Source organism: Coptis chinensis, chromosome 4 (assembly GCF_015680905.1).
Source record: "Coptis chinensis isolate HL-2020 chromosome 4, ASM1568090v1, whole genome shotgun sequence".
NCBI classification, from domain to species: domain Eukaryota; kingdom Viridiplantae; phylum Streptophyta; class Magnoliopsida; order Ranunculales; family Ranunculaceae; genus Coptis; species Coptis chinensis.
In genome coordinates this window covers 10,189,305-10,212,520 of record NC_141459.1, presented here as the reverse complement: position 1 = coordinate 10,212,520, position 23,216 = coordinate 10,189,305, and the positions used below count along the sequence as shown (strand labels likewise).

The window sequence follows — 23,216 nt, the reverse complement described above, 5'->3', positions numbered from 1 at the left end:
AAGAAAAGTAAGCAAAAAAAACTTTTGAATCTAGAGCTAAGAATACGGATGAATTTCTATTAAAATCCTTTGCATCTCTACAGAATGAAAAAAGATTAAACTGAAGCGATGCCTGTACTCCCTCAAGAGCTGAACACGCTCCATCATAAAGAAGCAACTCAGAAAATACGAGAATAACCTGTACCATCAGAACAGCTCAAAGCCCTCCATCTTAAAGAAGCAAAGCAGAAAATTACTGAAGAGCTTGACACTCAGTCCCCACCAACTAATGTAGTAACAAGGCTTAATTGACCGTCTTTGCAAAGGCTTGCCAGTCGGGGGTTTTAATGATCACTGCTGCTGCTGGTTGGGGTGTTCAATGATCACTGTTGCTGCTTTGATAGCAGCCTTTGCTTCATCTATTTTGCTGCTCTAACTACCGTCTAACAGATTAGGAATTGAACTCTAGACAAGACTATATTGTTGTCGTCATTGTTGATGTATGATACTAGGACTTCGTTCTGACATACATAACACACTTGCCTTTGTTCCTTCACATAAATTCATACAGAGATAACTATAATAAAATCATATAATATGTGGACTGAATTGAATGTGTACATAATAGCTTTCGGTAAGATGGCTATATGTGGCAAGAGTACAATTTAAAAGCTTTTAATTAATATAATGTGGATCCATTTCATGTGTATGGAGATTGAATTATTCAAATGATGGAGGGTTGAATTTTTTCAATCCATTTGTATGGAGACGACAAAAGGAAGAAATTATGGATGCTAGCTGCACCGCTGAATTACATCTGTTTCATCCTGCTATTAGTCGCACAATATTTTGATCAATTCTTACATTGTTTATTGGTCCATATTCTGAAAATGTTATTAGCACCAAGCTGCACATGCTAAACTTTGCCAGGTTTCGGGATTCCACTTGATTAACATAATGCAATGAAATATTGGTTCTTTGGTCCCAATTTATGAACCTTTTTCAAAATAATAATCATTTAGTTCACCATATATTAAGCATTTCATGATGTACTGGGTTGGCCCATTTTTATATATTGTTTTGGGCCTGAGTATTGTAAAATAATGAGTTGGTTTGGGCCATTATGTACTAACTCATTATTGAAATATTGCCCAACAATGGTTTGGGCTATTAAGCAACAATGGTTAGACTACATGGTGGGCAGTAGCTGCCGCAACTGAATCGTGAGGGGCCTTTAAAGAAAGTGTTTGTTTACCAATATCATAACAAACACTATTACATGGCAGAGCAAATCTAGTAGTTTTATAGAACAACTATTTATGTAAATCCTATCGCATCACTATTACATAGAAGCCTACCTTTTTGGAGTGATTTGGGTACTTGTTGTTCTTGGTGATGACGCATAAGAGAATGGAACAGAAGTAGAAGAAGATAGGGATTTGAAAATGCAATTTTTTTAGTATTTATAGTAACCATCATACTTGTTACAGGGTAGTTAGGATTGTCAATGTATGAAGTAACTGAATCTGTATTCTAAATGGTGTGTAGGACGTATCTCTTTTCAAATAGATTCAACTGAAACCTAGATTCTTGGCTTTAAGGGAAGTGGTTGAGTAACTGTTTATAAATGAAATACTATGGCGGTTAAGATGTTTGATAGGTCCTATATCCAGTTAAGCCAAGTTTTTTGCAAGAAAAAAAAGAAAAAAGTATTAACCACTTCATTTTGGGGAAAAAAAATTTATGTGGGAAAATATTTGTAAGACGTGTAGTAATTCCTGATAAAATATTTGAATATGATTTCAAAACGTGTAAATCCAAATTAACAATGTTACATAGCGATAACATTTTTTTCAAAAAGATTTATGATATTTTTTTTTGTTAGGCAAACCTATGTTGAACTTTAAAAGCAATGTTAGCGACGATCGTTGTTTGTAAAACGGAACATGAAAAAAAATAACGTCAAGACATTCAAAAGGAGACTACAATAGAACCAAAAAAATTGAGATGGAAGCTTGCAGTTCTATGAAGAAAATGAGTGTCAGTGCTAAATTACCACCATGTGTAAATAATTTTATTATAGTCATCTCTGTATGAATTTATGTGAAGGAACAAAGGCAAGTGTGTTATGTATGTCAGAACGAAGTCCTAGTATCATACATCAACAATGACGACAACAATATAGTCTTGTCTAGAGTTCAATTCCTAATCTGTTAGACGGTAGTTAGAGCAGCAAAATAGATGAAGCAAAGGCTGCTATCAAAGCAGCAACAGTGATCATTGAACACCCCAACCAGCAGCAGCAGTGATCATTAAAACCCCCGACTGGCAAGCCTTTGCAAAGACGGTCAATTAAGCCTTGTTACTACATTAGTTGGTGGGGACTGAGTGTCAAGCTCTTCAGTAATTTTCTGCTTTGCTTCTTTAAGATGGAGGGCTTTGAGCTGTTCTGATGGTACAGGTTATTCTCGTATTTTCTGAGTTGCTTCTTTATGATGGAGCGTGTTCAGCTCTTGAGGGAGTACAGGCATCGCTTCAGTTTAATCTTTTTTCATTCTGTAGAGATGCAAAGGATTTTAATAGAAATTCATCCGTATTCTTAGCTCTAGATTCAAAAGTTTTTTGCTTACTTTTCTTGGAATCTCGGCGTTCAAAAGCTCCATTTGAAGAAATAGGTTTATGAGGAATTCTTGTTGGTGGAGATTGATCATAAATCCCCCTTCACAATTTGATGGGGATTTTAATAGAAATTCATCCGTATTCTTAACTCTAGATTCAAAAGTTTTTTTTGCTTACTTTTCTTGGAATCTCGAAGTGTTCAAAAGCTCCATTTGAAGAAATAGGTTTATGAGGAATTCTTGTTGGTGAGATTGATCATAAATCTCCTTCCTGAAAGATGGAGGGTATTATGCTCTTTCAATGCTTTGGACAACACACTTCTCAAACAAAGCATGAACCAAAGCAACAGAGGTAGGAAAATACAATATCAAAGATTAAAAAAAAACATAAATCCCAAGTTTACCTATGTCGTTCCCTTGCCCTCTTCTCACCAGGTTGCTTTCTGGTATTCTCTGCAGACACATCGCACGTGACCATTTTGGATTTTCACTTTTTCATTTGATATTTCGCCTGCAAAAAGATCACAAAGATCACCGGGAGCCACATATGGAACAAAACCAAAGCCACTAAGTATAATTTAACAACAATAGACATTATTTAATCAACAATACATATGAGCACCAAGTAACTTCTTATGTTAAATTCACCATACAGTTCAATTAAAATTCCACAGCTCCTGTCCTGCCAATTTGTCAATTCCTATTGCAGCTTATCGGAGGCATGGAGGCATCTTCTCGAGCTTTGGCACGATACTTTCGAATAAGCTACCATCAAAGCAACGCCTCACAGCTTCTTTAGATAAGAAACCCTCTTCATCTCGCCAAGACATATACAAGAGTCCCCACTCCAATTTGGATGCAATCCTGCAAACAACATTTACACGCTCCATTTACAAACCGGTAGATAGAATATCAATTATCAAATTAAACATCTGAAAATATCGGTAATCCAAGAACACTTCAAAATAAGTTGCACTAACCAGCCAAATAAGTCAAAAGCAACTTTGTTTCCGGCTGGGCATGTTCCAAGCCTCTCTCGAAAGTGAGTTTATCCGGTAATGTCCGAGCATATTTAATGAAAGTGTTCTCTAGATTCACCGGCATGTACCTGCATGCATAAAACGGAAAATACCACACCAATATTCACATAACCCTTTCTTCTCATCTTCAATAGGTAACAAAGATCGCAAATGAACTCTAACTACTCAACTCTTTAGTTCAACTCTATTTTCAACTTTGCCAATCTCAATTTTTTTTAAAAATGCATCCTTGTAACAACACAAAGCGAGACTTTATTTCTCGCACCAATTTTTTTCCTAGTAATTGGTAGATAAACGGGCATAATGACGGGGTTACAATCAACTACTCTCAACATGTAAGGGTCGGATAATCACCTAGCTAATCAACTGAGAAGAAGAGATGTCGATCCGAAACCAGAAGAAGAGTAATCGTACGGTCCACCACTTCCAGCCATTGCTGGGAATTGGGACGAATTCTGATCCAAACATTCGAATTGTTGACCAAAATCTATTGAGGGTTTTTGTTTTCCCTGTTTATGTTTTTCGTGTCCCTCAGTTAAAGCGAGGGAAAAATCTCTCATGCTAAACATCTGTTGAAATCAGTCGACATCTCCAATGCGAAGCTCCCCCTGGAGCTAAAACGGGATGTTACGTGTCGAACCAAGCCACCACCACTATCCGAATAATGGATCAAAACGCCGGGGGCGATGTAACCACCCATTACTTCAAAAACATCAAGAAAGGACCACACAAAGTATCCCCCGAGGTTCGATCCATGACTGCAATAAAAATTTAGAAATTAGAGTGTGAAGGTCCTGGAATATGTCTTTGGTACATGTTTTTTATTGGCTGAATAGATTTAACTTTTTGTATAAAATGGTAATAACTCAACAGTTTATTAAATAAATATGCTAAGCTATAAGCCTATAAGGATTCCTGGGAATTTACTATAGCACTGCCTAAGCACATATGCATCAAAATTTGGTTTGGTTTGCTTAGTGAACATTTGGAATATGGATCCTTGCAGTGAGTAATAGTAGTTGACGTCAGATCCTTTCTAAACTGAAAGCGAATCAGTTTAGATAGCTCAAGTAATCCCGGAAATTGCAGGCCCTGCTACACATCCAAAGATAGCTCAAGTATTGTTAGAAAGGCAAAATCAAGATGAAGCTCTGATGGTGTTAAGGTGGTATGACCTTGATGGATTATGTGCTTATGCAAATAGGGAAAACGGTAGAGGCGAATTGGTCTCTCTTCGTGAGGCTCGGCAGCCAGCTCGGTGAGAGTCGAATGTTGGCTCGAGCATGGCAGAAAATCACAAAACTGAGTTAAGAGTTACTCTGAACCTATAGAGGCCACATCAGTAGTTGGGAGACCATATACAACCAGCAAGTCACACCAACAGAAATCAAATTGACCCAAAATACTGACAGAACCAGCTTTGCCCCAAAGAAACAAACCTACATGAGTACCCACCTTAAAAAAAATACATTGAACTACTGACATTTTTTCATGAAGTCTAGGCAAAAGGGCACCGTGGATACTCCTAGCGGATGTCACCCCAAAGATGGCCCCAAGATGTTTAAGACATTTCATCAAACTTCATTAACTTTCCTACCTGAGCAGCAGCCAGATGGGCGTAGAAAATTAGGGCAACTGCAAACAAAAAAAGAGATACACCAACCATTTGGTTTTTTTTTACCTATTTATCTTTTCGTGTCCCTCCATTGAAGCGAGTTCGGCAGAATATTCAACCATTTCACGGATAATTCCAGGGAAAAACCTCTCATGCTAAGGTAGGCTTCTATGTAATAGTGATGCGATAGGATTTACATAAATAGTTGTTCTATAAAACTACTAGATTTGCTCTGCCATGTAATAGTGTTTGTTATGATATTGGTAAACAAACACTTTCTTTAAAGGCCCCTCACGATTCAGTTGCGGCAGCTACTGCCCACCATGTAGTCTAACCATTGTTGCTTAATAGCCCAAACCATTGTTGGGCAATATTTCAATAATGAGTTAGTACATAATGGCCCAAACCAACTCATTATTTTACAATACTCGTGCCCAAAACAATATATAAAAATGGGCCAACCCAAGACATCATGAAATGCTTAATATATGGTGAACTAAATGATTATTATTTTGAAAAAGGTTCATAAATTGGGACCAAAGAACCAATATTTCATTGCATTATGTTAATCAAGTGGAATCCCGAAACCTGGCAAAGTTTAGCATGTGCAGCTTGGTGCTAATAACATTTTCAGAATATGGACCAATAAACAATGTAAGAATTGATCAAAATATTGTGCGACTAATAGCAGGATGAAACAGATGTAATTCAGCGGTGTAGCTAGCATCCATAATTTCTTCCTTTTGTCGTCTCCATACAAATGGATTGAAAAAATTCAACCCTCCATCATTTGAATAATTCAATCTCCATACACATGAAATGGATCCACATTATATTAATTAAAAGCTTTTAAATTGTACTCTTGCCACATATAGCCATCTTACCGAAAGCTATTATGTACACATTCAATTCAGTCCACATATTATATGATTTATATCCGACTTAAATGTGAACGTTTCTAAATAAAAATAAAAAAACAATGGCTCTTTTTAGCTAGCAACAATTTCTTTCTCTGCCAAGCTACATACTTATTTAAACCGACTAAAATATTTAACGACAACAAAAAAATAGCTGATGGATTTGCTAGATCATTTTGAAAACAATAATAAGAAAAAGGTTATTCTTCTTACATTTTTTTTCTTAGATATTTTATTCTTCAGTTTAGAATAGAAATTATGTTGCACAACATGATGTAATATTCTTATATCTTACAGGTAGTATATTCATATAAATCCAACAATGTTCCTCCATCACATATAAATGCTCGACAAGAGAATTACACAACTAGCAACACAAAGGTAAACTTCATCAGCATAGTACCTATTTTTTAGGTAAATTAGTTTGTGGCATATACAATACTAATTACATACTAACTAAATTACAGACGGTTAAATATCTCTTCAAATATATTTATTTGCGATGGGCAGAAAGAAAGAAAAAATCGAATCAAACAAAAAAAAAAACTAGCGTATTCAAGTGTTTTTTTCTTTTTTTATTTAAGTTTTTTGAATATAAAACATTTTACATAATCCATTCAGACAAATGTAATATGTAATATTTTACATTTTACATAATTATTTCCTTTGATTTTTTCTACCCCAATTTTCTTTTCTAGCACGTGCAACGCACGTGCCCGTTTACTAGTGATAATAACAATAACAATAACAATAGTAGGGAAAACATATTGGTATGGAAAAAGGACTCGAGCATTAAGAGGAGAAGTTGGTAACTGATATATACACATACAATCCGTATGATAAGGTATCATGCGTTAAAAGTTGTTGGTAGTTTCATTCCTCATTTTTCATTTACGTATGGACTTCTTGCTTACAAATGCCCTATTCTACAATCCGTCCGTTTCTAAACTCTAAGTCAAGCAGTGTATCATAGAGACTGATTGTTTTTAATGTTCTCTATATAGACTTCCATAAGTTAAATCTCCATTTGCTTCAGGCTCTTTTGTAGTTCATAAATATTTCCAGAATCTAGATGGCTTTTTTGGGTAAAGGAATATGCACATACTTAATTGTGTTTCTTTTTTGGGTAAAAGAATATGCACCGTAACATAGAGTTCACAAGTACGCTAGAATTTCTCATGATATGTGGTTTATTGTCTTACGTATTTGTTTACATTTTGGTGCGTATGATGATTGCACAACATCAGAATATCAGATATATATCAATTTATATACAATTCCATGACACCCTTTGACATCCATTCCTTGGGTCCACATGGAGATGACATGATTACGTAATTAGCCTCAGAAGTCCTTTTTTCCTTTCTAATTCTGCATGTGAGCAGTGAGCCCCATGATCGGATTTACCCCAAGGCTGTATGTGTTCGTCTATAGGGTACTGAAATCGAAGACATTAACAAGTGATAGAAGTATGGTATGTCATGTGTAGCAAAAAAAAAATTCCGTGATATAACCTGACCGTAGAATTGCTTTAGATAGGATTACAGGAATTACTGGTGAATGGGCTTACGTTGGAAAGACAACATGTATGTAGATCACCTTCTTTCTGTATACGTGTGTGTGTGTGGCTGGCTGCCACCATCTCTATATGTGCACATGTTGTACTTCCTTAAGAATGTTGTAAATTTATTTTATATATTGATTCTTGTACTGCTGTTATGTCCAACAGAAATCTGATCGTATTCTATTTTGTGTTTGTGAAGAGGAACGGTGTTTCATTGCAGGGAGTGCTGAATCTGGTTCACAAGAGCAGTCATGACTCATGAGTATGTGTCTGCTTTTCTATCCATCCTGGTGTCCCTTTTCTAGAGCATGCAGACCAACGTTTGTGATGATCTCTTCCCTGTATCCCTCCATACGCCATTTTGCAATTGAAGAGTCTAGCGTCAAACCAAGGTATGGAAATTTTAAGCAATTGTTTTTATATATTTATTTGAATTATTTATTTTAAGTGAAAACAACCTTCGCTGAGGATGGCATTTATTAAATTGTTCAGCATACTCTCAAGGTATTGAGTTCATGGAATCCCAACTCTATTCCTTCTGAATTCCACCATGCGGATGCGTTATCATGGCTCCTGCTCCCTCAGTTCTCTTGTCACTTTCTACAGTGATGTGACTGGTAAGGTCTTTCCCTTGATTATATCTTGAGTCTGGAACTTAATGTCTAGTTCCTTGATTTTGATTTACAAAAAGGATGAAAATATGATTTTTATTTCAATTGAACAATAACAAATATATATATATATATATATATATATATATATATATATATATATATATATATATATAAAAATGGTTGTCTCATTTGGTTAATAAAATTGAAGAACTTGGAAGTGTCATTTGACTATGCAAGAATGGCACTCCTACACTGTAGTTAGCTTGAATGCCATAGTTTTGTTTAACTGAGAAATTGTAGGTGTAAGTATATATGTTTCGTTCTTTAGCGACTAAACTATTTTAGAGTGAGTACTTGTTACACTAGGCGGCAGTCAATGTTACAGTCTACCCTAGCCAATAAACTATTTCAGGGTGAGTACTTGTTACACTAAACAGCAGGACACTAATTAATTTGAGGGTGAGCAGATCCTTTGAGAAGAGGGGAGTCAAAGTTATCGTCTAACCCTAAAGATACTAAATAATTGAGGGTGAGCACTTCCTTTGAGAAGAGAGCAGTCAAATTTATTATGTAACCTTAGATATTCCATTTGTCGAGCACTTCCTAGTTTTAAAGGAATTGGTATATAATTCTAGATAGGCAGATGTATTATTACTAGTTAGTTTTAAAATTGGAGGGCAATCACTTTCCCTCCACCATTGATTATTGAGGTCCCTATGGTACTTTTAATTTTCTTCTCTTACCTTTATGAAGAAGGAAAACAACAAATAATTATTGATGTATCATACGGTTCAGCTGTTCTGCTAACTGGTGGTTTTGAATTTTGATTTACTCTGATGCAGTCTTTAAAACGGTTTTAACCTAAGTTGTTATATTTCAATCCTCCTCTGGAGACCTCAGCATCCTCATTTTATATATGGTTTTAATGGATAATTTTGTGCTTTTCACAATCTCAATGAAGGTTTTTGCTTTATGAAATTTACAGGGCTCAGACCTTTGTCACTGGATCACTCGTCCTTGAAGACAATGGGGAACTCATCGAATCTCGCGAAACTTGGGGACACAGAGGAGGAAAACTGTCCATTCTCATGGGCAAGATCTTCTGAGAAGATGCTTCGGCAGGAGACATATTTGGCACTGGCTTCCACGTTTGGGCTTCTTAGATTGATCTATATCTCTCTTCCAATGCTACTTACATGTGCCCGTTGTGCATGGAGAAGACAAATTTGGAATTCAAGCTTGATGAGCTTGTGGGAGCATCCCTTGGCACACCTCCGTCGAGCAATGCAAGTGTTCAACGCACTTAAGGAGGGTTGCAAGAGGAGCAATTTGCAGGAAGGGTAATGAATGCCAGGGCATGGGCTTCAAACTCACTGGCTTTTGTTTCCATCAGTGATGCAAGCTCAAGTAGGGAGTGTGTGGGTAGTGGAAAGGGCGTTGAGCCCTCCCCCCTACCGTCCTCCCTTTGGCAGCAACATGTGAATGGGCAAGACTCATAAAATCAGGTTTTGTAATGGCATCTGCAAAGTTGGCGCAGTTTCCTATTTCAGAGTGAAGGTCTTGCGCCGTGTCATCTTTCGTGACAAGCGGAGGTTTTTGTATTTGGTTGCAGTAGTGATCTGTATCCTGATATTGCTGTTTATATTAAATACAATTTTTATTCATGAATATCTTACTGAAAAGAATGTCTTTTCCCTGTAGAAGTTGAATAATACAATTAGTTGGTGATTGATTTTAGGTTTTGATGTTAATTTCTCATGAAATTGAAGTTACCGTATTGTGTACTTTTTCTTTAATGTACAACCCAGAATTTAGAATTGTCTGGTGCAGTGTGATGTTCAAAGATCTGGCATAAATTGTATTCGACTTTGACATGTTTTTGGGGTCAGATTCTTAACAAACCTGCTTGGAATTTGATAACAATGGCTAATTTGTTCACGGAGTAGTGTTTCATAAAGGCAGTTATTAAGTTGCACTGAAAGTACAGAAGGAGAGTGAAGAAAGGGATGGAGAAGGAGAGAGACATGTTTACTTGCTGAGCAAGCAGAAAGATATGATGGTAACTTTTTCTGTTTTCAATTTGTTCGCAAGTATAATAACCCAAAAAACAAACCTTTCCCGAAACCTCCAAACCCTCCATTCTTCGCTTCCATTCTCAACAAAACCCTTCCTTAAATCTGCCAACCCAAGAAAAAAAAAAGGACCAGGAATAGAGAAAGTTAGTAGTAGAAAACCTAAAAGTATAGTAAAACAAAGAACCCTGGGTTTTCAGGACCAGGAATAAATAAAATTAAGAAAAGAAGGACCTGTAACTTCTTTACTTCAATGGAAGTATGAGTCTTCTGATGTTAAAGGTGAGAAATGTAGCAAGAAAGTGAGAAATGAGAGTGGAGATGGAGATGTTTTTGTGTCTGCTAAAAATTTTGCTACTGATCTTTGGCAGTTACAGAAGCCTGAAGTTTGTAGAGGAGGGGAGAGTAGTGGGTTTGAGAAGAGATCATGTGATTTGTTTGGTTTGAAGGTATGGGGTTTTTTTTTTGAAAAATATCTTATCTTTTTTGTTGTTTTTGGTGTTTTTTGTATGAATGTTGGGGTTCTGAGTTGAATTTAGTGTGTTTATTGACTCTGGGGCTGTTCAAGATCTTAACTTTGTGGTGATTAAGCATGTTTATTTGTTAGGATTAGTGTGTGAGCTAATTATAGATTCAATTGCTTTCATTGTCTTTTGACTTTTGTGAGGCTTATGAGTTAAGCTTTCTCCTTATTGTAATAAAAACAATTCGATTTCAGTTAAGCTTGATGAACATGTATTAAAACTAATAAGAATCCAAGTGATCAATTTAGACTTCTGAGGTTTTGATTTTTCATTGTCGTCGTAGACTTGTAGTGGGCTTACAAATACTTGTCCGTCTCTCTCTCTATCAAAATACTTGCTGTTTATTCTAAAACCCAACTACCTCGTTAAACTAACTGAGTGATTTTTTGCTCCCAGCGGGGAGCAGATTTGCTCCAAGAGCTCCAAGCGAAACAGGAACCAGCCACGTGTCTACTAAAGAGAGATTGACAGTTATCAAATTCTTTCTTTAGAACAAACTTTCTGATTTGCCCCCACTAAAAATAGAAATAAATAAAAAGAAAAATAATTAAAAAAATCTCATTGTGTTAGAAATTAAACCGATTTGGAGAGAACACCACACTAACTTAACATGTAGATTGAATCAATAAAAGAGAGAGAGAGAGAGAATTCTTATTTCTTGAGGTAAAACTAAATGGGAGGAGGTTACCTTTATATACAACTAGGTAACCTCCTTTCTAAGATAAAGGGATTAACAGGATAAAACAAGAAGATAGAGGATGATCGGGATAAATATCAAGATAGAAGGTTATCGGGATAAATACCAAGATAGAGGATTATCGGGATAACACATATCAATGGTGGGCATCCATATAAGCCCATGGATTTCATAACACTCCCCTTGATGTCCACCATTTTTTGGGAAATTATGGTGGATGCATCTTTTGTAGCATTCTTCCGATGCTCTATAATCATCCAATGACAGGTTGCCTCATTAAAACCTTGCTAAGGAAAACCCAATGGGAAAAACCAAAGCTAAGGAAAAAGAGTACAACATTACTTTCGGAATCATTGTGACTTGCTTATCTTGCCTCATTAAAACCTTTTACTAGGAAAACCCGATTGGGATAAAACCTAGATAAGGAAAAAGAGTACAAGATAGTGCATATGTCCCGAACACATTCTTCATGATGCTCCCCCTATTCTATTACTCCCCGATAAAGACAAGTTTTATATGGTTTGGTGGTGAACTCTGCGCGATGTCGATCCCATATACAAGCTTTTGAAAATGTATGCTTTGGTAGTGATTTAGTGAAGAGAACAGCAAGGTTGTCACTGGAACGAACTTGCTCGACCTTAATCTGCTTCTTCTTCTGAAGCTGATGAGTGTAAAAGAATTTTGGCGCAATGTGTTTTGTCCTGTTTCCTTTTATAAATCCTTCTTGAATCTGGGCTATACAAGCTGCATTATCCTCATAAATAATGTTGGGAACACCAAGTATAGAAGGTAATTAACAAGAACTACTTAATATGCCCAATTAATAACCTTAGCCATACACATTCACGACTAGCTTCATGAAGAGCTAAAATTTCAGAGTGGTCAGAGGAAGTTGCCACTAAAGTTTGTTTAGTGCAATGCCAACAAATAACAATATTACCACTAAGAAATACATACCTGTTTGGGAGTGACCCTTCTGAGGGTCGGATAGATAACCAAAGACTGCATAGCCAACTAGATCATAGTCATTAGTGGAACCATAAGAATAAAATAGTTTCATACCAGTTATTCCATAAAAATATCTCAATATGTGTTTGACATCATTCCAGTGTCTTTTAGTAGGCGTTGAGCTGTACCTGGCTAACAAATATACAGAAAAAGAAATGTCCGGTCTAGTGCATTGTGCTAGATACATTAATGCACCAATTGCACTCAAGTATGGTTCTTCATTTTCTTCTTTGGGGCGATATGGGTCTTTCTCTATATTCAGTGACCGGACGACCATTGGGGTACTTAATGGATGTGCCTTGTCCATATGAAAATATTTCAAAACATTCTCGGTGTAATTAGTCTAGTGGACTAATACACCACTAGAACTTCTCTCGATCTGCAAGCCGAGACAAAGTCTTGTTTCCTCAAGGTCTTTCATTTCAAATTCCTTCTTTAGGTATTGAGCAGTTATCTCGAGCTCTTCCAGAGTTCCAATCAAATTTATGTCATCCACATAAACAGCTAGTATTGCAAATCCATTTAAGGATTTCTTTATGAAGACACATGGGCAAATTTCATTGTTTGCATACCCTTCCTTAGACAAATATTTACTAAGACGATTGTACCACAATCTTCAGGATTGTTTCAAACCATACAATAAATGTCTTAGTTTAATTGAGTACGTACTCCTTGATTTTGCTTCAGGCAAACCAAATCCTTCAGGGATTTTCATGTAAATATATTTGTCTATGTCCCCATACAAGTAGTCAGTCACTACATTCATGAGTATGATTCTTCATAATCAATCCCAGGTTTCTGCAGAAAACCTTGTGCCACAAGACGTGTCTTATATCGAAAATTTCATTTTTTCTCGTTTTCGTTTCGAACAAACACCCATTTGTAACCTCTGTGGTTAACACCTTTTGGGGTTTGTACTATAGGTCCAAATACACCACGTTTATTGAAAGAGTTTAATTATGCTTGAATAGCAAATTCAGTTTAATAATCTTTCCTTTGTCGACAAAACACGTGGCTCATTTATTTTTCATCATTGTCCTTTGATGTTCCAATAGCTATACCATAGCTAAATATGTCATCTATGACAAGTGCTTTCCCTATCCCACAATTCACCTGAACATGCATGGAATATTGAGATCGATCTCTTTATTTTCAGGTACATGTGCCTCTTCGGGGGCAACCATATATAGGCATTTCAAAGTTGAATTTTGGATATTTGCACATTTTCATTATTTGTTTATGGAGCTCCAAACCATTACCGCTATTAATTGGACAAGATGGTTTCTCAGTTCTCCTCTCCTAGGAGCTTTGGATCCTATAGGTCTACCACGCTTTTAGCGTATAGTAGATTCATTTGTCGCCATGTTTGGACCCCGTCCAAATGGAACATCAATTCTCGCCGCACATTCATGGTTACTTTTACCATATCATTAAATGCTTAGGCATTTTCTTTGCAACCGCTTGCAAGTGTATCATTCTCCTTATCTCTTAATGAGACAGGGGCGGATCCAAGTTGCTTCATCGCCGTTCCTTAGAGCAACCATTGCTCTTCTCCCCTAACGACGATTATGGGTATAGTCGACCGGACATATATCCATAAATACTTTTCTCCATTTATATATCTATACATTTTAACATAAAGCAAAACAAATTTGTAAAGATTGATACTAGCACAAGTATATTAAGAAAAATAAAATTGAGATTCATAATAAGGAAATTCAAAATATTAATGATAATCAAGGCCTAGACATTCCATGAAGAGAACACAATATTAATGTAAATGTTCCATGAACTGGTAATAAAAGTATAATTAACTAAATAAATCATTCCAATTATGAAAGTTTGCTCATCAAACTTGCCCATTGCTATTTGGATTCTCATACTGAACTTCAAGTCTTTATTTATGTTAGAACTTCAAGTTCTTGAAAACAAAAGAACTATAAAAATGAATTGGGCCTACATAAATGACCACTATAATGGGCCAAAACCGAACCAGTCCTTATGGGTTGGACCTGACCAAGTCGATATAGTCAACCAGACGGTCTTGGAACTTCAGGTTCCGAAAAATTGAATCTTTGGAACTTCAGGTTCTTTAAAAAAATTGATCGTGGAACTTTGGGTTCCAAATATATCGTAAAACTAAACCGTTTTCATTGAGAGTGTCTCAACATTCCGAATTTCGAAGCTAATGTCATGAGCTGGGTTTTATTAACTTAAGGCCCATAACCAATAAAACATATGGGCTTTGGCCTTTAAAAGTTATTAGGCCCTTTATCCAGCAAAATATAACATGTTGTCATCGTCTTCTTCCCTGGAATAGCCGACCATAATGTGTTCCAAACAATTTCTACTTATTTTCAAAATTCCTAACATCTACAACACTGTAACAAGGTGTCCCAAACAGGCAAACATAATAGTGTTAGTTGTACTATGAAAAGAGTTAAAAAGATTTTCATCAGTGTTACTAAAACTTGCTAACAACTCCAATAATTCCATAAGCTAGCATTAAAAGACTTAAAAGATATGAAATGATAGGTCGGTCTTCAGGAACTTGATCAACGTGGATGAAATTAGTATTTGACTATTTGGCATGACGAATAATATGCCTTTTGAAGTTTTGAGAAACAAAGTTTTTCATCCCACGACCCACTTTGTGGCTTTTGTAATGTCAAAAGAAATATAATCCTTTTCGCTTTTAGGCCCAATAACAATGTCGATGTCGAAACATAAGTTTTAAAGGAATCACCGAATCAGGTACTTATAATAGATGCATAACATTTAATAACCAGTTATTATAAAGCCCAATTAGAAGAAAAAAAATATCCTGACGAAATTAAATATTACATGTCCCATGCCTCTCTAGAAGGTTGTTATCTTGCTTTACAGCATCACAAGTCATAACTAAGTACGGCATAGCTAATAAATTGGTATTAACCCTTTTCTTTTATCAAACTAAAAACAAAAGAAAAATTTATAAGTTGATCCAGGAAATATAAACGATACGATGAACATTAGAGCTCCTTACTTCAGCTACCAAGGCACAATGAACTTTAATAGACTTGACCATGAATAATCTATAGTCAATCAGTCCTTGCAGTAGAGCTTATATTTCTTACCACATTTATTTATTTATTAATTTGCATGTTTATTGGTAGATAGGTATTGCACTAGAACCTAATTATCGTACCACATGCAGATCATTCATTGACTCTCTTGACTGAAAAGGCAAAGACACCTCTTATATTACATTACCGGAATCCAACGCTAAAGACTACCCATAACAGCATCTTTGTCTACTGTTTTACACGACTCCAGTAAAACAAAAAAAGTTTAAACATGCACTTACAGTAACAAGCCAGAGAAAAACGTTAACAGTACAGTTAAATTCGACAGTAACGAATTTAATACCAAAATACAAATTTAAATTCAATAGTATCGATTACTATTCATAATAACAAACTAAACACATGCCATTAATCGTAAGTAAAACACATACCTTTAATCCAAAGCTAGAGACTATCGTGCTGATAACGTGTTAGAAATTAAACCGATTTGGAGAGAACACCACACTAACTTAACATGTAGATTGAATCAATAAAAGAGAGAGAGAGAGAATTCTTATTTCTTGAGGTAAAACTAAATGGGAGGAGGTTACCTTTATATACAACTAGGTAACCTCCTTTCTAAGATAAGGGATTAACAGGATAAACAGTAAGATAGAGGATGATCAGGATAAATATCAAGATAGAAGGTTATCAGGATAAATACCAAGATAGAGGATTATCAGGATAACACATATCAATGGTGGGCATCCATATAAGCCCATGGATTTCATAACACATTGTAAAATATATAGGAGTTCTTCCCATTAGGGGTGTAATACGGGGCGGGCCGGGTCAACCGCGGGTCAAATAGTGATGGGGCAGGGCGGGGCGGGTCTAGGGGATACAAATCCAGTAGTCCCCGATGGGGCCGGGCGGGGCGGGTTGAAGTGTCATGTTTTAGTACCATCACCCGCCCTGTTGGGTCAGCTTACGAGGCGGGTTTTGAGCGGGTCATCCGGGTCGGATGGAAATTATCATTTGAACCCAATTTCACCCAAAAAAAACTTTCTAATTCTGCAAGTAATATATTTCCAATTTATAACATAGAAAAAAACTATATAATCAATCAATAAAAAATAAACAAATATAAAAAAACTTGAACTTGAACCCAAAACCATATCTGCAAATTTGAAACTTCTTTATCGTGATTTACCATTTGTAAATTGATTATTTTCCATAACATGATAAAATGAAGATGGGAGCAAGGATCCATGGTACAAAACAATAACATATAAACTAAAAGAATTCGAAATTAATACAGGGATGAATAATTCATCTTCTCCAAAATTCGAAAGTTGAATTTTAACTTTTGATATTTATTTGTCAAATGTTCAAACTTGAATATTTGAAATTGATGTTAAACTCATAAGTTTGTGTTCATATCTCCCAAATTTCTACAAAAGTTAAAACAAAATATAAACAAAATACAAAAATATTAGAGTTAGAGTCTTGAAATTGTGCGGGTCAATCTGGTCGGGGTTGGGTCAATCTTTGACATCTTTTGACAATGTCGAAGCGGTTTGATCGTCCGATTTGAGCATAGAATCTACACCCATAGCCCGACCGCGTAAAAACGGTGGCGGGGCGGGGCGGGTCTGTTTTCGGGTTGGTGCGGGTTTGGGTGGCGGGTGAAGACCGGGTACCCTACCGGATGATGGGTCAACGGTTTTTTTTTACACTCCTACTTCCCATCATTAGCTAAAGATTTTTTTTATCTTTTTTAGTTTGAAAAAAGTGTCACTAGTTCAGCACTTCAAGTTTTTTTATTCCTTTTTTTTTTTCCTAACAATTAAGACCAAAAACTAGATTTTGTAACTGGTTAAGTTTTTTTCTTTTATTTTTTTAAGGTTTGGGGTAAATCAGGAAGCATATATTAAGGTGGAAATTTGATAACTGTTGGCGCCTTTTCAGCATACACTTGGTTGGTTCCTGTTTCCGTTGGAGCTCTTGGAGCAAATCCCGCTGGGAGCAAAAAATCACTCAAACTAACTAACTAACTAACTTCTCTTCTCTTTCATCATTACCAACTACCAACAGAAATAACTACCTTACCCGCCTTTTCAACCACGTCTCTCCTCAAATACCATGCTTTAATCATCACAACCAGTCACACCAACAACATTTTCAGCTCATCTCCTTCTACTCTTTTTACAACAAACCCACTTTCTCAACTCATCTTTTCAATCGCATGCACTTGAATTCAAACACACTTTCCTTAAAACACATATCTCCAATGGATATTACGAACAAGCCCTTGAGTTTTTTCTCCAAACGCGTCGTGTTCCTAATGTTTTTACTATACCCATTGTTGTCTCTTGTTGTGCCCAGCTTTTGTGTATTCAAATGGGTCAAATGGTTCATAGTTTGAGTTTGAAGCTTGGTCTGCACTTGGGATTTCTTTTGTTTATATTTATTCCAAATGTGGTAATGTGATTGATGGTTCTAAAGTGTTTGTTGAAATGGAGTTGAGAGACGTTGTGGCTTGGACTGCACTTATAGTTGGGTATGTGCAGAATGAGGAGAGTGATAAGGGTTTGGGTTGTCTTCATGAAATGCATAAAACTGGCGAAAAACCCAACTTTAGGACTATTGAAGTTGCCTTGTGGTAATTTAGCCAATATCTTAAACGTGGGGTGTTTACATGCTTATTCTTTAAAAACAGGAAATGGGTGTTCTAGATATGTGAGAGCACTGAAGGTGCCCATGTTGCTTTTTGTGAAACACCGAACACAGATATCATCTCTTGGACAGTGATCAAGAAGTGGCTCCATTAATGAGTGCTTAGACTTGTTTTGGGATATGCAAATGTTTGGAGTTGATCCAGATGGAATTGTTATCAGTTGCATGCTCTCTGCTCTCATGTTTTGGGAATGCTGGAAAGGACTATGAGAGCAAGACCTTTCATGGGCTGATAATTAGGAGAAACTATGAATTTGATAAGATGGTTATTAGTTCATTGTTGTCAATGTACTGCAAGTGTGGGTGCTTGGACCCTGCGGAGAAGCTTTTCGATGGACCGTGTGAATGGGAAACGAATTCTTGGAACTGTATTGTTGCTGGCTATGGTAAAGTGGTTAAGTGGGCTTGGAGACTAAGTGCATAGGGACGTTCAGGAAAATGCAACATATAGGAATAGAATCTGATTTCAGCAGTCTACCAATAGTGATATCCTCTTGTTTCCAATTGGGTGCTCTGCATCTAGGTAAGTCTATCCACTGTCACGTGATTAAAAGTGGGATGGATGAGAACACTTCAGTTATAAATTCACTAGTTGGCATGTATGGAAAGTTAGAAAATCTGGCTACTGCACGGAAAATATTCTTTACGGTGGATAGGGACATTGTTACTTGGAATACCTTGATGTCTGCTTATACTCATAACAGGCTCTCTAGTGAAGCTTTAGCCTTTTTCTATGAGATGATTTTAGCAGATTTGAAGCCCAGTTCAGTGACTCTGGTGATTGCTCTTTCAGCTTGCTCTCATCTAGCGGCTTTGGATCATGGCAAAAGACTGCATGCATACATTAAGGACATGTGGTTAGAGTGTGATCTGTCAGTTGCAAATGCGCTTGTTGATATGTATGTGAAGTGTGGGCAACTGCAAACATCACGGGTGGTCTTTGATTCTGTATCTCAAAGAGATGTTGTGTTTTGGAATGTGATGGTATCGGGGTATGGAATTCATGGTGATGCCAAATCTGCAGTGGATATTTTCCAGCAATTGGAAACATCAGATGTGAGGCCAAATGCTGCGAGCTTCCTTGCTGTTTTGTCGGCTTGTACTCATGCAGGCCTTGTTGAAGAAGGTAAGGACCTTTTTTGTAGAATGAGAGATTACTCTGTGGTACCAACATTGAGGCATTATGCTTTTATGGTGGACCTCCTCGGCCACTCAGGTTATCTAGAGGATGCTGAAGCTATGGTTCAGTCAATGTCACTTCCTCCTGATGGGGCTATGTGGGGAGCATTGCTTGGTGCTTGTAAGATTTACAATAACGTTGAGGTGGGAGAACGTGTTGCAAGGCTGGCTATAGATTCCGGCCCTGGAAACGATCGATACTATATTATGTTGTCCAACTTGTATAGTTCTGTTGGGAAATGGAAAGAGGCAGAGGAGGTGAGAGGGATAATGAAGAACAAAAGAGTGAGGAAGAGAAGTGGTTGGACTGTTGGAGTGCATTGTAACTAATTAAAGAATCTACACGTGCTGGAATTATAGTTCAGACTTCAGTCAGGTGTTGTCTGGGAAAGAAAGTGAAGCTGCAGGAAGATATTTAAAATCTGGATTTCATGTGAAGCAGTTTCGAATAAGGCTGGTGGAAGTTTCAGATGACAGCCTGAAGTTTTTGTTGAAGCAACAGCCTCATTGATCGGTAAGGATCCTCTCCTCATGTTTTCTGTTATAGTGGTCCGAGTGTTCATAGTTTGAACCTTTGTTATGTGTTTAGCCGTTTTGAATGACAAAAAATGGTATCTTGTTTCATTTCTTGTTAGTGTTGATTTTGATTTTGATTTTTGATTATATATGCTAGAAAATGCTGGTACAGGATAATTGTTTGAAACACTTGATATAGAAATAAAAAAGAAGTGTTACACTCTGATAGTATTCTTCTCCCTGTTCATTTCATATTTAGTGTTCATATTAATATTTCTTGTACATGTCTACATGATAGTATTTTTTATTTTTATTTATTTTGTTTTTTTTTTGTCTATAGCTGCTGAAAAGATTACTGACTAGGAAATTTTGCTCTTTTCTCGGTACTTTTCAACACATGAATTTTATTGGTTTGGGTGGACTTCATTTCCAACTCCATGTAGGAGGACCTTAGGTTGTGCAGATGGAGTAAGAGGGTAGGAGGACCTTAGGTTGTGCAGATGGAGTAAGAGGTCTTCCCCTTCGGTTATTTATTTTTTAGTATATTGAGATATAAAGAAATTACACTGTAGGAGGCGACAGGCACGCTACAAATTGCGCCATGAGTCCCTTTTGAATAGGAAATCCCACCCTCCTAAAAGCAAACTTATTAGACCCAGCAGTCATCATATCGTTGTACCCTACCTTTTTTTAAAAATATAAAAATTAAATGAAATTTTTTCCTCATACTTTTGTTCCATCTTTGAAAGATGCCTAGTTTCTTTTCTTCCCCAAAGCTTCCTTTAGTGAGGCATGATCAATGTTTCCTTTTGTGGCATTGTAGTTTCTTCAGAGTCTCAGATGTTGGCATTTTTTTAATCAGTAAACTTGCAGGGGCATTCCTCTATCTTTTCTAGATGTGTCCTTCAGCCCCTGTGCACAGAATTCAAAATTGACATGAACCATTGAAGTATTCTATGTGTGGATGAGTGAAAATTAGTGTTCTGCTTTTTTTGTCCATTGCAATTATCTGCAAAGTACACCTTGGACTCCTGGAGTAACTAAATTTTGTTGTCGTATTTTAATAAAAATAATTCTTACCTTGCCATAAAAATTAGAAGTTCCCTGGCATAAAGTGCTAAATCTTATTGTCTTACCTGGGATAGCTAATTGTTATCGTCCACTGCAATGCTTATGAGTGTTCACTTTCTTTTGAATGGGAAGGCAATAAATTCGAATGCTTTTGAATGGGCTAGGTGTTGGTGTTCCTTGGTTATGTGCATTCTGCAAACAGACTGATACTCCAGAAAATATTGTATAATTTTTCACCTTGGATGGCTGTAATAGAAAGTGAAAAGTGTTGTTATATCACTAAATAAGTTCTTAAATGGTGGTGCGCTTTGTGATTACTTCCCTCTGTTTTTACAGTTTTCTGTTCATTTATATGTCAAAATGGACTGAGATGTTTCTTCTGCCTATTGATGTTGCAGGTGCAAGGCCAAGATGCTTACACGTTACAACATTTCAGTTGTATCTGAGAAAGTGATTAGAGATCCTCGGTATGTAGCGTACTTAAAGTTCCAAGAAACTCCCCAACCCGTTGAAAACCCTACACTGTGGATCTGCGATGGGAATGCAATAAATTCTACGGCTGTGAAATCTTTGTACTTTGTTAATCTTAAGATGATAATAGTGACATCAGGTAAACGGCTATAAAAGTTTACAGGCACTTAATTTTGTCGTTGGAAAGTTGTCCTTATAGTGAACTTAGTGGTAGGAGTGGATGATAGTAAAGATTGAGACATTGAGCATGTTGTACCACATCTTTAACCTGTAAATGAAATAAGAACCCCCCATCTGATCATCTCTAATTCTCTATGCATCCATTTATTCTATGTAGAAATACCATTACCTTATTTTTATCATCTCATTGTCGTCTTATTTGCAGAGGATGTTTCCGAGGAAGATAAATGACAGCATTATGCTTCTGCAGTGTACTTCTATAGGTATATTAGCTTACTCCACTCTAGTTGCTCCTGACTTCCTGAGATTCATTTGTTTTGTTTATAAATTATTTTTACAGTTAATGTATAACCCATGGGGAGTTTCTGTTCATTATTGTTGATTAATTTCTCCACATTGATAAAGAGATAAATACAACTGATTTCAAGTTTTTAGCATTTATATGTTGTGTTTTATCGGTTATTTTCCGGTTTATGCTGCTACACATGAACTTTCATTCTGTCAGTCCCTAATGCATCGTTTAACGCACACTTCTGCCTGTCAGTTAATTTACTATTTAGCTATTAACCTTCATACATGTCAGACAAGCCTGTTGCTGCTTCGTTGGATTCAGGAAAAGTTGTTTTCCTGTTTTCTATCTTGTAAGCTCCCTACCCAACATATCCAGTAACTATAGACCTGGAAACCTTGTTTTCCTTGTACGAGATTTACAGCAAGTAATACGTATTTTGTGATTTGAAATGTGAGACATTTGAAGGATAACTGAAGTGGTTTTTAAGTAACAAAAGTTTTTGTTCGTCTGCCTGGAGATCTTGTTTCATCGAGTATTAGCATTAGTACGAGACCTTTCTAGGGATGTTTTTTCTATATATAAGTTTTCTTCTTATACCCTTGCAAGCAGTTCATTAGTAATGAAGCAATTCTTCTTGTGTACACAAATACATCAAATAATCCAAAATTCAAATCCAGGCTTGGGTACTGCATAATTGAGCTTTATACTTTTACAGTCGACCATTCCAGATGGCTTGTGATTGATAAAATTATCGACGTATTTCTGTTATGTATATCCCTCACCTTTGAAGTTGACGCTCATCTTTACATGCTTCTAATTTTTTTTTTATCAAAATTTTCAGGTCGAGTTTTAAAATTGTGTGGATATATCTGACTTTGCGAGTCAAGCAGATTGATGGCCTGTTTGGTCATGTCTAATGCGACTGCTTCTGGCCTCTCAGCGTTCCTCTCAATCTTATCTCTCATGCTCTATGTGATACTTGTAATTCGAGACAGATGCCTGATTAATGTTAATGAGTTGTTTTTCATTTTTCTCTTTTCTTGATGCACAGAAGTTTATGGTCTTTTACAGTCGTG

At 36.4% G+C, this 23,216-nt stretch overlaps 1 protein-coding gene and 1 pseudogene across 2 annotated transcripts; both read left to right on the top strand.

The window, feature by feature from the left end:
* The first annotated feature begins 7,133 nt into the window (after window positions 1-7,133).
* Window positions 7,134-10,164, top strand: LOC147501785 (5'-adenylylsulfate reductase-like 4; annotated as a pseudogene). Its single transcript, XR_015221464.1, has 3 exons — window positions 7,134-8,125; window positions 8,226-8,350; window positions 9,333-10,164. The product of XR_015221464.1 is annotated as a 5'-adenylylsulfate reductase-like 4 (transcript).
* Window positions 10,165-10,680: 516 nt separating this feature from the next.
* Window positions 10,681-23,193, top strand: LOC147501784 (pentatricopeptide repeat-containing protein At4g39952, mitochondrial-like). The gene is made up of 9 exons (XM_086604391.1): window positions 10,681-10,701; window positions 10,791-10,868; window positions 18,116-18,358; window positions 18,415-18,434; window positions 18,512-18,636; window positions 18,832-20,124; window positions 21,596-21,807; window positions 22,054-22,111; window positions 22,982-23,193. Exons 1-6 carry the CDS (start codon window positions 10,681-10,683, stop codon window positions 19,938-19,940), a joined length of 1,596 nt encoding a protein of 531 aa, XP_086460517.1. The 3' UTR covers window positions 19,941-20,124; window positions 21,596-21,807; window positions 22,054-22,111; window positions 22,982-23,193.
* The last annotated feature ends 23 nt before the right edge of the window (window positions 23,194-23,216 follow it).

Coding starts and splice junctions, on each gene's coding strand:
- LOC147501784 (XM_086604391.1), top strand. CDS start 10,681: ATGAGTCTTCTGATGTTAAAG. Junction 10,869..18,115: donor GTGATTTGTTTGGTTTGAAG/GTATGGGGTTTT, acceptor AATGGTTCATAG/TTTGAGTTTGAAGCTTGGTC. Junction 18,637..18,831: donor TTGGGAATGCTGGAAAGGAC/TATGAGAGCAAG, acceptor AAAGTGGTTAAG/TGGGCTTGGAGACTAAGTGC.